This window comes from Balearica regulorum, chromosome 3 (assembly GCF_011004875.1).
Source record: "Balearica regulorum gibbericeps isolate bBalReg1 chromosome 3, bBalReg1.pri, whole genome shotgun sequence".
Lineage (NCBI taxonomy): Eukaryota > Metazoa > Chordata > Aves > Gruiformes > Gruidae > Balearica > Balearica regulorum.
In genome coordinates this window covers 113,509,131-113,523,759 of record NC_046186.1, presented here as the reverse complement: position 1 = coordinate 113,523,759, position 14,629 = coordinate 113,509,131, and the positions used below count along the sequence as shown (strand labels likewise).

General features: G+C 40.0%; 1 protein-coding gene across 6 annotated transcripts in view; it reads right to left on the bottom strand.

Moving 5' to 3' along the window:
* Nucleotides 1-14,629, bottom strand: part of MAP4K3 (mitogen-activated protein kinase kinase kinase kinase 3) — a 90,495-nt gene that overhangs the window by 1,909 nt on the left and 73,957 nt on the right. For 5 of the 6 annotated variants that reach the window (XM_075749569.1, XM_075749570.1, XM_075749571.1 and 2 more), the window contains 7 exons: nt 12,352-12,410; nt 10,071-10,174; nt 9,122-9,293; nt 6,492-6,560; nt 6,281-6,373; nt 4,752-4,822; nt 1,987-2,042 (listed from right to left, as the gene is read on the bottom strand). In XM_075749569.1, the coding sequence (XP_075605684.1) occupies nt 1,987-2,042; nt 4,752-4,822; nt 6,281-6,373; nt 6,492-6,560; nt 9,122-9,293; nt 10,071-10,174; nt 12,352-12,410 (624 nt within the window). Of the gene's footprint in view, nt 1-1,986; nt 2,043-4,751; nt 4,823-6,280; nt 6,374-6,491; nt 6,561-6,685; nt 6,759-9,121; nt 9,294-10,070; nt 10,175-12,351; nt 12,411-14,629 lie in introns of those variants that run through there. The other variant, XR_012834764.1, reaches the window with a different exon arrangement.

Genomic DNA, 14,629 nt, shown 5'->3' with positions numbered 1-14,629 from the left:
AATCCACAGAAACTTCCTCCAGATCTGAAAGTTCCAGAGACAAAGACTTGCAGGCTGAGAGAGTCCTCAAGGAAAGGATTACTATGTGCAGAATCTTCTCACTTTTCTTGTCACCCACTTTTGGCCAGCACTGGAGACAGAAGACTGGGTTAGCTGGACCTCCACTACAACTGCAAAGACTGTAAGGGATATCCTAGATCACACCTTTCTCTTCAAAGGAGAGAAATTAGTGTCATAATTCTGTTTCACAAACTATTTGAGTTTTTTTTTTAATCAGGCAAGAACTGCTAAAACTGCTAAATGGACCAGGATGTTCATGACTGAATTCTCCTCCACAAACACCCTGAAGAGAAAATAGATTGTGGGAAATTCAAATCCATCTATTGTGCATTCACCCAAGGAGAGGTTGTGTGCTTCACAACTATCGCTCAGAAAACCTACCCTCTCCTCAATGTGCTCCACAAAGGGAATGACACCTCATGCCATGAGGCATTCCCTGCTCACCAGGAGAAAGCTACATGCAAGCTCTTATCAGACTGATGTCAGTTTTTTAGCTTTTTAGAACCCCAGTTCCTATGAACTGCCTAGAAGATGACATGTGTTACTGGAAAAAAGGTTTCACAGCTCAAGCACAAAATATGATGGAGCTGCAAGCAAAATAGTATCTGAAGAAATTGGAATTGTTATTTATTGCAGTGTAAAGTCTTTAAACATTGTCTCACACTTGGGAGACTATTAGTACAAGCCAGAAATAGATGGAACTGTATTTGGGGAAGAGGACATTATTTTTCCAAGGCAATGATTTGCAATGTCATCCTCCATTGGGAAGTCAGAGTCATTTTTAAATTGAGTTGTGCTGTCTCTCAACAACTAAGAAAAATGACATAATAAAGCTGAGGTCAACGCACACCTCACTGGAACAGAGAGTAAAACCCTCAGGTCAGAGGTAAGTATTACTTACAAGTACCCATTACCAAAAAGCTATCGGGTATTGCACACGTAAGGCAGAATCCTCAACCCCCAGCCACCAAAAATCGCTGGTAGCTAGCTGATAAAGCCACAGCACCATTCGCTGCTGTAGATGTTATGGGTAATTACTGGGCTATGCATCAAGCTTGCAGAAGCAAAACATGGGGAAAGCCTTTGGCTGATGTGAAGCTCTTTTGGTAGTTCTAAGATGCCACAAGACAGCGAGTTTACTGTGAGTGGCATAAGAGAGAGGCAGTTCTCAAAAGGAAAAATTAAAGCCTATCTTTGCACTTCATATGAATACATTACTGGTGAAACCATCACATCAGCACGCACTCCCCAGAAAACAAAACATCTGCTGTTTTTGTGGCTGTTACAGAAGTACAAAGTTCGTCAGCAGGGCAGAGAAAGCTGAGGAAGTCAATGACACTCCTAAAATAGCAGTTACTGACTCGGCAAGCTGGTACGTGATGGGTCAGACAGACACGGTGTTGGTGTCCTGCAAAGCAGATGCCAAAGAACAGCTACACTGGAAATTATCAAGAGCTCTTACAAGACCTGAACTGTCATGTTGGGAGGACAACTGGTAGAGTTCCTTTCTGGGGGTGAAAGTGAGATATTTAAATTTTTAAGTATATTTTGCATTTGTCTCAAGAAGTAGATCTGGATGAGCTACTGCAGCAGAGCATCTGAAAGTAAAGATTTCACCAATTTAAAAAAAAGAATGACAGCACAAAAAAGGAAGACACTCCTGGAGGTTGTGACTGCAGCCAAATAAGAGCTTGCTAGCTGAGTACTTCTGGAAGCCCAAAAACACTTTCAGAAGAATTTTTAATTTTTTTTTTTAATTGAAGAAAGAAAAGTAAACTTGAAGGGCTGAAAGGTAGACACGTACACAAAGGAATGAGTAAGATGGCTAAAAAAGGAATCACAAGAAACAAGCAAAAAGAACTTTAAGGTAGGAGGAACACATGTTATTCTTCTATTTTAGCATGCCATGTTCACTTCTCTTCATACCTGTCAGATCCCAGAAGCCTGAATATCCTTGTATTATCAGAAATTTCTTGTGTGATCTAGACAAAAATAAGACAAGTGTTTACATGTTAAATGCACAAGTGTTTTTATTTTGTTTTTAAAATCAACCTAGAGAAAAGAATTGACTGATGTTACCAATTTACTGCTGATTTAAATCAGATAAGAGAATTTAATGCAACTGTCACTTTTAAGTGAGATCTAAATGTTTTCTGTAATTCCTGCCACATTGTGTGAATTCCTCTGGTAGCAACTGCAAGCACAACAGCAGGGCTCAGCACTGCACAGCATCCGAGCTACCAGTGCAATTCTCTTTACAGCCATGACTCAAATAGGTAGCTGTAAGAATTGTCTCACTCCAGAGTAGATATCCAAAATGGGTCAGGTAAATTACATATAAAATGCATTTTGCTGAAATTCTGAATCATAGTAATGATGCAGTAAGTTCATATTCTGAAAACCTTAACAGAGAAACAATCTAATTTGTGGTACTTATGCCCAACATAGTATTTTGACATTTCAGACTAGTGCAATAGAGCGTTGTTTACTGCAGGTGAATTGTACTTGTGTGACACACCTTTATGCTCACATGAATACCAAAGCACTAAAGAAAACATCACATGAGTCAATAAAATCAACCGAAGCTCGCTGCATACTCCAAAGGGTACCAAGTCACACCATGAACAGGCAGCACTGTTTACAAAGCTCCTTTTCTACACAGCCACACTGCACATTCTCAAGGAAAGAAGATATTCTTCTCTCCTTCTGAGCTCCTAGTAGAGTTAGCTGACTTAGTGAATTCACTTCTGGCACAGAGAACTTGCAAGAGAATTTTAATTCACAACAATGAAGTTGCCCTCTTTATTAAGAAAATTACTTCCTACTTGTTGTGGGGCTGAGTCTGCACAATCTTGGCCCAAATTTTGAGCGTCTTGTCTCAGAATTCACACAGTTCCCTGTTTCATTCTTCCCACTCAATCAAACCACTGTGGAAGGTCATGGTTGTGGAAGGAAATAACTTTGTGAGCAGCTCAAATCATCCCCAATTAGACCAACTGTTACTACATCAGGGAATCTGAACCAATAATGTCTTCAAAAGACAAATGTGCTGCAAAGTTAGGTTGGTCAGGTTTTTGTCCTGTGTAATTGGTCCCCACATACTACATAGTATAAAATTTCCCAAAAGTAACGAATATGATCAAGATCTGAGCTTGGTAATGCAGGTTTTTCATATTACAGAAGAAAATCAGTTGTTTTGTTTTGTTTTCTAAATAGCTGTAGCTAGTAGGACAGCCAGAGAGATAAGGAATTTAAACAGGCCTGAGAGCTTAGTCTGTATGTTCTACAGAGAAAAAGTTTTGGGTGGCTTGCTTTCTGACAACAGCTCAGTTCTGCATTCTGTTCTTCATTTAGGTGCTGGCTTTGGCTTGACAATAACAAAACAAGCAGACAGCGTTCCTTATGCTTTACATAAACATTATAAAGCACCCACTTGCACTGCAGCGCTCTGGGGCATATTCTCTAACAACTGGATCAGAGCTACTGAGTGCCAACAAGTGGAGTAATCCACTGAGCCTTGCAGAACGCTGCTAGCAGGAGTCTGGAGTTGGAGAAGTGCCTAGCAACATCATCTCCTCCTCATGTGCTAACAGCAGGGTGCTGCGGTTCACTATTATGAGTTCTTGGGAGAAGGACAATCATGCCTGGGGATCAAACATGCACAAATGCCACAAGAACCATTTGCAGACTTGGAAATAAGAAGTTATACCAACTCTAGTCTTTGGTCCAACTTCCCACAAAGAGCAGGCTTATTGTCAAGTATAGATTAGGTCAGCTCTGGCTTTGTGCAAATAAATGCAGTTGTGTAACAAAGTGGAATATCTAAGCTTGGCATTGTGTGACTGTATGTGTACCTTAAAATACAATTAGTCATAACGAGCTCAATTTCTCAGCCAACGTGACACTGATAAAACAACTGGTGAAGTTTGCAAACATTCTTGAATAACCAAATTAAAAGACTCATTAAAATCCTACAAAGCACAGCGTTTCCACTAACACACAGATGCACAAGGTTTGCAGCAATAAAAAAAAAAAGAGTTGGGAAGGTACTTATAATGGTTTTACAATGCCTAAAAATCACATCAAGCTAGCTAAAAAAAAAAAAAAAAAAAAAAAGACTACAGGGTAATTCAGAAGAAATCTTTAGGTCAATCTGACATTTTTCTCCTGAGAATGTAAAATACTTATTGTGAAAGCTGGGGACTAAAATCTTCAAAGTACTTGTAAGCCAAGGGAGCCAAGGGAACATGGAAGAGACTTAAAAAATAACCAACAGGCAACTCATTCAAGGCTGTGACAAAAAGCTAAAGTGGAGTATTCAACCACTGGCAAAGCCCAAATTTTTGGTATCCATGTGTGAGAGTCTGTGGGACTGACACTAGTCTTCAATGCAATTTAAGGTAAAAAAAAGTTAATGTTACCAAGAATTAGGCTTGGATATCTTCTATGGCATCATGGCCTGGTCTCCTGTTGCTTTCTGCTTTTTATGTTAGACTTGACAGGGGCTCTTGTACAGCTTCACTAATTAGTTTGTGGCTTATGAAACATGCTTAGAATGAGACTTCCATCTTCCAGTCTAACCTAGGAAGTTACTGAAATGTTTTACTGTTTTTCAGACCACAGTATTATGCATTCATCCTCTACTTGGCTTATATAAGCAGCTAGAATTTGAAGCAAAATGCAGTACTCACCTCATTTGATCTAAAACTCCTTCCTTGCATGCCGTGTTTCCAGAATGCTAACACACTGTCTTGTAGACAGACTGGTAACAAAGAACACTGGAATTAGTTTTCAGGCATAATGTCAACTTGTGCTTTTAAGGCCAAAAGCATATGACTGCAATTTTAAAATTTGTGCATGTATGTTTTATTGTATCACGTTCACCCACACGCTGCAAAATGTCTCACAGGAATCACTGAACCTGCCTCAAAAGTAGCTGCTACTATGTATTTGTTTAATGACTGCATTTAAAAATATTACCGCCCAACCAGAAAAAGTTCTAAAGCTGTCCTTCTGTCTAGCCCTAAAAGTGTCCTTTCCTTTGAACAGGAAACCCCTTCACATTCTAATACTAGGAGCAAATGTATAGAGAGCCCTCTACTTCCCAGGCCTTCCCCTTGTCACAAATGTGGTGACAGACACCTACATTCGAACCCTGTGAAAGTAAACAGGGGTAGGGCCTTCCTCAAAGAGAGGGCAAGTGTGGAGGTCCCCTGGAACAATCTGTCCCACCTGCATCCAGCATCCTGCCTCCGGGCAGGTATGCAGGAAAGAGAGCAGAGCTCTTTGGAGATACTATCAGGCCAGAACAGGACACCGGTAGCTCGTTTGTGATGAGCAGAGAGAGGACAAGACTACAGCACATGCAGAGGTCCCACAGTCAGCAGCTTCAAGTACATGTACTCCTTCCTTCCCTCCATTCCTAAGCAACAGGAGCCATAAAAGTAATGTTTTCCATGACAATTTTTTTTATCCTTTTCTCCGTGAGACATTATGTTCGAAGTGCCTGAAACTTTAAAGCTTCTCCTCAGAAGTAAATTCCCTCCAACTCATTATTTTTGTTTCCACTGTTCCTCCTCTTCTGGTGCTACCCTCCATCTGTGTGCACATTCTTCCTCGTCCCTCTTTCATAAGCAAGTGATGAAATCCAGGTATGTAACCACTCAAGAAATGTAAAAACAAATGTATTCTGTTTTTCTGTTTCACAAATCTTAATTAATTCAGAATCTTCACAAGAAAACAAAATTTATGTAAAGTGTGACATATCATATAATTTAGTCTTTAAGCTGCTTTATAAAAATGGACTGCGTGAACACACATGCAGAACACACTCTAATAACCTGATGTCCTTCTTATATTGAGGCATCCAAAATTGCACACAGCACTCGAGGTGGGGACGCACCAGTGCAGTGCAGAGTGGGACAATTACCTCCCTCAACTGGTCAGCAATGCTGTGCTTGATGCACCCCCAGGGGGTGGTTGGCCCTTTTGGCTGCCAGGGCACACTACTGGCTCATACTCAACTTGCCATCATCCCAAACCCCCAGATCTCTTTCCGCGGGGCTGCTCTCCAGCCTCTTGTCCCCCAATTTGTACGTATAACCAGGGTTACCCCATCCCAGGTGCAGAGTCCATCACTTGATTTTGTTAAATTGGTTGGTGATTGACCAGCTCTCTAGTCTGTCCAGATATTCAATATTAATATAGAAATCCAACTTACCTATTGATTCAATCTGAAAGTCAAACGTGAGCTCCGATGACAGTTTGCGGCTGGATTTTAACCTGCCTTGCAGATTCACTATTTTTATACAGCCTAGACAATAAATAGGATATGTCAGCCAAGAATTAATCTTCAATATATGACCCAATTTGAAGACAGACAGTATGCACGTACATGCATAAATATATATTTAGTTGATACTACAACTTACAATCCAAACACACCAAAATGGTATCTCTTTCCAGCTGTGTTACATGTACAACACTTGTCTCTGTAGTGTCTATAAAAAAAATGACAGTGTTAGTTCATAACATAAATTACCATGAAATTTGAAATGGAAGTTCTAGAGATTGAGACAATTTAATGGGTTGGTGTGCTTTTATCTACTTAAAATAATCATCTTACCAGTGACATTTCTCTTCTCTTAGAGAGGCATGTCCACTTATCCAACATGTTGACTGTGACAGGAAAACTGAAGCTGTAATATTAAAGTATGGACTTAATCCAGCCTTTTCTGAGCCATGTCATAAAAGCAAGTTCACATTTACATTGTTCTCCCTTTATTTTCTGTTGGTGTCATTTAATATTGCTGTAGCAAAAAAAGGCAGCTATTTAAACTGCTCACACTAATTCCGAATGTTTCATTCCATTTTTCTTCTGCCTTTATTTCTAAATCTTGCTAGGGACTTTAATATTAGTACTTAATTCTTGCTGCTATTTTCAGACTTTCCATCCCCAGATCTTCCAAAAATAAGGGATTATTTCCTTCTCCAAACTCTTAATAGAAGGGTTACCTTCCTCTCTTCTGGGTTACAGCTGCAGCAGTCTCCATCACAGCAAACAGGGGAATTTGACCCACAAGTGATTAGTGGACACGTCAACTCAAAAGAGAACTGTAGTTTTTGTCCATTTGTTTGTCAACATTAAAAACACACAAAAAGCAGCTCTCACTAATTCAGCGTTACTGCCAGCAATTCTGTAGGCATTCTTTCCCATAAAAAAAAAGAAAACTCATTATATCTGTTAGAGATGAGAAATTAGAGCATGTTACCTAAAATACAAAAGGAACTTTCAATTAAATAATAAAATCCATGGTCCTGCTGAGAAGCAAAGAACTCCTCAAGGATGATGGCAGAAATGTGCTCCTTGAGATGGTCCCTCCATCTCTTTTTCGCCATTTATCTTGGAATGTATACATTTATGATCTTAACCAAAGGTGGATATAGCCGTGATGAAAGCATGCAACAGAAGGACTGGAGGATATACATCTGTGCAACCACATTACACGATGTGGAAACACGCGCCACACTGGCCAAAGCTAACAGGAGAAGGATGGCAAGGGGAGAAACCCCCTGCAGTAAGTCCCTGGCCGCTAATTTTTTTAAAAACGTCTTTATCGGACATTTACAAAAAGAGTCAAATGTCAAACAATGAAAACTACTATTTGATGGAAACTATTTGAGACCATACAGTACACACTTTCCTCATTTAAAAAACACTGAAAATCTGTTTCATTGCACTATTGCTCTCCTGCCAGCAGGGGACAGAAATAAACCAAAACAACATGAGGGTTTAACTTAGAGCCAAACAAATAGGAGAAAATAACAACATAGACACAACACAAGAACATATAAACGATTCAAGGAAGCTAAAGCAGTATTTTTGGAAGGCACAATGCAATGTTAAATTTTTCACATTAAAAAAAAGGAACCATGATGGGATTACTGAGAAAAGAATGACAACAGGACACTATAGGTCAAAGAATTTATCTTCAACATGCTACTTTTATGGACTCTACTGAAGTGACACAGTTACATAAACAGATGTACGAGTTTGAAAATAAAATGCACTAACTCTGAAGTAGTTAAGTGCATTAATTTGCCATCCACTGATCACTTGTTTTTTGTTAACTATGCTTTAAACTGTGTCAAAATCTGATGCACTTTTCAGCAGCAAGAAAGTCAGCAGGTGTCTTCCTAGTGGAAACTGTACTCCTTAGTGAATTCCACAGTACACAATCAGCTGGACTCATACACATGCATATATATATAGCCAGCACAGGGCTATGTATAAATTCATCATAAACCAACAAGGGCTCTATCTCTGGTAATAACAAAGTTAATTACTACTACTAAACCTGCAAGCTATGACTGGGGTCAGCTCACTACTGTATCTAGGTTTAGGGGGGAACCTTGCAACTGTAGATAAGTAATTCTCAGCACACTTCCTTCTTAAGATAATTTCTACTGTTGCTCAGATGGTGGCCTCCTCACTCATCACATCCAAATCAGTGATGGACAGGTACTTGGTTTCCTGGTACCAGTGGTCCTAATCCCTTTCACTTTCCATAAACATTGGAAGAATAGAAATATGCTCTCCCTCAGCAGGAGGCTGATAACACTATTTCTCCCCACACTGACTTATTGCAGGAGAGCCAAACCACACCTTCAGTGATGTCAAAAGAAATTGCTCAGAGTGCAATTCTATTAAAATCTATTAAATAAACAGAAGTCATGGTCCCAGGGTAGAGCTCAGAACAGCACAGTAGGTAATAGTCAAGTACAGCCTGATTTATGGAAATACAAGAAACCACAACTTCATCTTCTGCTATACTCAAAATCTCAAGAAATCCAATCAGTTCAACAAGTAGAAACATCAAAAAAAAAAGTGTATGTGCAAGCAGGTACAACCAGATACCCCTTTAAACAGAGAACTTACAATGATCACTTAGACTTAACAATTTAGCCATTAGTTTCCTCAGAGGAAAATACCTTTCTAGTGCTTCAGCTATAATAGAAGAGCAAGGAACATTTCTGAATGTAATTACAACAGCACACAAACCTGTTTCTGTAAACCACGAAGAGGTAGAATTTGGGTTGAGTGTCTCAAACTTCACCACCTGGTTGAAGTCTCTTCCTCTACTGACACCGACACAAACTAAAGGGAATTCCTGCTCAGGGACTACCAGCATTTCAAACAATCTCAGCGGACAAGGTACAGGAAAATCTATGTGCTAGATTAAGAAACAAAAAAAAAGATATTAGAAGGGAAACAAGTTTAGTCTGAGTTGCTCTTAGCTATTTAAACTGTACGGTAAACTTTATGCCATACATTTTGTGACATTAAGTTTACTTCTTCAGATAACAGTAACTGATAGAAGTTTAGAGAGTTTTCATGCCAATTCAGTCAAAGTAAGATAGAATGCCTGTCTTCATGTGTGTCCTGTGCAGCTGCCCACAGATGCCAAGAGTGCTATACCCATCACTGCTCTCCCTGACTACGGAGTCCCTAAGCCTTGTTTCCCAGGCTGATCAAGTTGCAGCAGCTGTCTCTCTAGAAATGTGAGTCCACCCTGGCTCCATCTCTTCAGGCAGTGTCAGATGGGGAGGTAACAAGCAATTCTGGGCACCTCCAGTGCCACAAAGCATAGGATAAGCGGGCACCTTCTTTCTGATATCAGAGCAAGCCCACTGTTAAGTCATGTTACCACTCCACTCCGCCATGTCTCTGTCAGCCAGGTTTTTTTACTGTGCAACTAAAAGGCAATGTTCACGGAAAGAAGGGCTTTGTTCTCTAACTGAAGTGCACCACAAAACCAACAACATTCCTATAAATATTTTTGAGTCAGTTAATACATATTACACATTTAAATTACTATTTTCAATGTAATCTAACAGAAACCAAGAGAAAAGTCCAATCACTCAAGAAATGGCCAATACTTATTCTTAACAAGTCATTACAAGATAAATAGAACTGAACACAAGACTATTTCACCTTATGGTAATATTACCTTGATTAACATAAATTTTTGCATTGGTTCAACCCATTCTAACAAAACTATGCTAGACTGTAGTGCTCCACAGAGGTACTTGTGGCCTGTGTAGGGATTCCTCACTGCCAAAAAAGGAGAGGTAGAGTACATTAGTCTACTAAGCAAATACAAATTATAAACAATTTCCAACTAAATAACAGTCCATACACTTTTGGAAAATACCCACCACCACTCTGATCTTTTATATAAAGGAAGCTGCTTAAAAGTCAACATCCGCAGTATGCAAATGGTGATAGTGAGCATGCTGGAGCAGGGGTTGTCCTTCCACTGGGCATGAACAGCTAGTAGCTGGTGCCAAATAAGCCATAATAAACATGACTCTTAAGAGCACTGTGGTATGTTTCACCTCTCCAACTCAAAATAAAGTTTATTGTAATTTTTTTAGACTGATTGGTGGGATTTACTATTTTAGATAGTCTTAAAAAATAGTTGACTCCATACACATATGAAATATATTGCTCTACCCTGTTGGTTAATCTAAGCTATCTCCAAATCATCATAAGAAGCTGTTAAAGAATGGCTTTTTCTATGACACACAGTTATCCAGCAGGCATTGAACTGGATAGCATCAGTGCCACTTCAGAACTGCTCGGCTGCCTTCCAAGCACTGTCACAGTGAAATCCAGGAGCTCTACATTTCTGGTGAACACTTCTAGACCAGCAGAAAATTCAGGTTTTTTTAAAGTGACATCATTTATTTCCATTAAACTGTTCTTCTCTTGTTTGTCAGAACTCAATTAAAAATTGGAAGAAAACAATAAAGTTGCAAAATTGGGCACTGTGAAAACTTTAATTCTATAATATTGACAAAATTTCACTCCTTAAGCACTGCCAGCCCATTAAGACAAACAAGTGTTCCTTTGCACTTTATACAATTACATATAAAGACCAGATTTTAAAGTGCAGTAAAGTGATGGTGTGCCAACAGGCAATTAACAACACAGTTCAGATAACGAGCTTCTACAATCCAGCACTATCTACGTAAATGAAATATGTTCCTGCTACCTTACTGCCAAGGAAATCCACTAGCAATCCCTCGGCACCTTCAACATCAAAGCTTAATTTCATTAATCCAAGTTCTCACTGAACATCAGTCAGGCTGCAAACTGCAGCAAATAATGCTTGGCATGACCCTTAGTAAGGCTGAACTCAGCAGCAGAAACCACAAAACGTGCAATTAACACCACCTATAAGGTGGAGAAACAAGACCAGAAGTTCTCGTCTTTTTCTGCCTCCTGTGGCACTGCTGTTTTCCCCAGGCCAAAGGGTGACTTATGCTGCCAGCAGGAATGGAGGAGACTCAGGCTGCACATAGTAAGCAGGGCAGGAAAGGGGAACCCATCATGTCTCCCCTTGGATCTGCCTTTTGCAGTTGCCCTTGCTGCCATCACAAATTATCACGCCTATCATGCAAGGAGGACTCCAGGCTTACTAGGCTAAGGTATCTCTGAATGCTAAGACAGCAGACTCCCCCTCGTAACGCCAAATCCCACCGCACACTTGTTAAATTCTGTGCCTGTTAGTACAGAAACAGTAAGATTACAGAGGAGCACACCACCAGGTTTCTCATTTCATAAAGAGAGACCTGAAAACATGCGGACTTCCAAATTAATTTTCATGTCAGAAAGCCAGCATTTTTACCTACTCTGATTGCTGTCACTCCACCCCTTTGGGTGTTCCCCAGCCATTAACATTCACAGCTTGATTAGATGTCTCAATTAGGGCAAGGCCTGGACATACACAGTACACACAGTTAACACCCTACCACACCCTAGAGGATTTGTATCCCAGAAAAAGTCAAATTTTAACAGGTGAGCTGGACAAAGAAGTGGTAACAAACATCAGATGTTTTAGCAATATTGGGGAGGTTTTTGCCAGAATAAATGACAGATGCTTGTTTACCACCAAGTCTCTAAAAATCTCCTGTATAACACAACTCCTCACACCAAACATTTGATTATGGAACACCAGGTGAAACATTTCCAGGGACAAGAGCTCGAGCCCAGGAGATCATCCACAGTTACCTTTGCTGTGGGTTTTTTCTTGTTTGTTTGGGGGATTTTTTGGTTGTGTTTTTTTGTGTTGTTTTTTGTTGGATTTTTTTTTTTTTAATCTATCTGCCCTCATCCTCCTTTTAAAACATGTCTCAACACAGTGCAGCTTTGATACTTCAGTAGCTGGCACTCTGAACACGCTATAAAGGCTTCAGAGACAGCACTGTCTTCAGATCTTTACTTACCAACACAACACTTTTGACACCACTTAGTGTCAGGAATTTTTGTAGACACTGCAAACTTCCTACAAGATATAAATATAGAATTATTGATCAACTAAAACAATTGAATTAATTTGCTTTTTAGAGTTGTTGGTGGAAAACTTATATTTGACACCCCCCAACCTAAAAATATATTTATTTGTATATTTTTTCTCAAAATTATATGCCTAGAACATACATGGTGATCCCTCTGTTAGCACTGAGATGCTGCTCAGTTATGCAGTTAAAAGTCAGGAACGGAGAGGAATAGGTACCTCAGTACCTTCAAGTGTCATTTAACACTATCTCTTGCTATTTAATTATATGTATTTATACACATGCCTGGATAGTCTATTGGTACTCCCATCACCATTCTTCTGTAATGCTGTAGCTTACTGCATCTTGTGCTGGATACCACACAGACAACAGAAAGTCCACCTTTGTTCCAAGGACATTATAGTTTGAAGACAAGACATATGGACCCAAAGGGTGTGGGAAATGGTGCCATACTGGATAGGTTGCTGGACCACAGTCCTTGCAAACTAACAGCATAAATTTTGCAAAACTTTTCATAGGCAGCACAGCATGCATTTCAAGAGAAGGTCTGAAGGAGGACTGGAAGGCAGCTTTGCAAGATGTTTTCTCATGTGCAGAGGACACTCCCTGAGAAATCATGTAAACAATTCCTTGAAAATTTATCAGATAAGCCAGGGAAGATGATGTTTGCTGGTAGTGGGAATCGGTGTTTCTGTACAGACTAGAAGATGACAGACAGTATGGAGACTGGCCACAGTAGTCTTGACAGTAAAAATAACTAATTTGATACCGTAGAAAAGATAGGAATAAGTGGAGTGATAGATAGATGCTGCGGTCAAAGCTATGAATTGGGAAAATACTTGCACAGCATTTCAAATGAAGCTGTCCAGAAGTGACTGATAATGCAGCAGGACTGAGCAGCATGAAAACCAAGTACTGGCCACAAATTTTGGTTGAAAGAAGGTATGGAAGGTTTGAAAGGACTGCTCAAGGACACTCAAGGGAAAGAAGCTGGTAAGGAGACTTATCACAGACATATATTCTGCTACTGAACATTTGCCTACCAAGTATCATAAATCGAGCTTAGACAATTTTGCAGGTGAATATACGAATGTCACAAATTACTTTGAATTCTATTTTGCTTTGCATTTTCTCTACCAAAACCTTTGCTTTTAACATATCTATATTTTTTACATAGCGCTCATTATCATAGAACCATTTAGGTTGGAAAAGACCTTTAAGATCATCGAATCCAACCACTAACCTAGCACTGCCAAGTCCACCACTAAACCAGGTCCCTAAGCACCACCTCTGCATTTCTTTTAAATACCTCCAGGGATGGTGACTCAGCCACTTCCCTGGGCAGCCTGTTCCAATGATTGATAACCCTTTCAGTGAAGAAATTTTTCCTGACATCCAATCTAAACCTCCCCTGGTACAACTTGAGGCCATTTCCTCTTGTCCTATCACCTGTTACCTGGGAAAAGAGACCAACACCCATCTCACTACAACCTCCTTTCGGGTAGTTGTAGAGAGCAACTTAATTGAGCCAAATACTTACTGCTCTTTAAGTATCCATTGTTCTCTGTCAAACTCTTCCCTAGATAAGGGAGGCCAACACCATCCTGGCTTGTATTAGAACTAGTGTGGCCAGCAGGACCAGGGAAGTGATTGTCCCCCTGTACTCAGCACTCGTGAGGCCGCACCTTGAGTACTGTGTTCAGTTTTGGGCCCCTCACTACAAGAAAGATACTGAGGTGCTGGAGCATGTCCAAAGAAGGGCAACAAAGTTAGTGAAGGGTCTAGAGCACAAGTCCTGTGAGGAGCAGCTGAGGGAACTGGCGCTGTTTAGTCTGGAGAAAAGGAGGCTGAGGGGAGACCTCAGTGTACTGGAACTTGCAGAAGAATATACTTTGTGGTCTGGTAGGAAAAAAATGCTCTTGTACATACTTCAAATGTACTTCTGCCTGCCTAATGTTACTACCCTGATGCCTTACAGCAAAGGATAAAACAGAAAAATGGATTATCTAAATGAATCTCTCCTGCCTTTGAATGACTGGCTTGGCACTCGCACATTCAGGTTGTGCTGCATTTTTCTTGGGAAGTGACATGACTGGACAAGAAATTTTCTGAGTCCTCTGCGACTTAAGTGAGTTGTCATTCCAGGCTGAATGTAGTCTGAAGGTTTTCCTCATATGATCCTTATGATAATTATGGTTATTAGTTC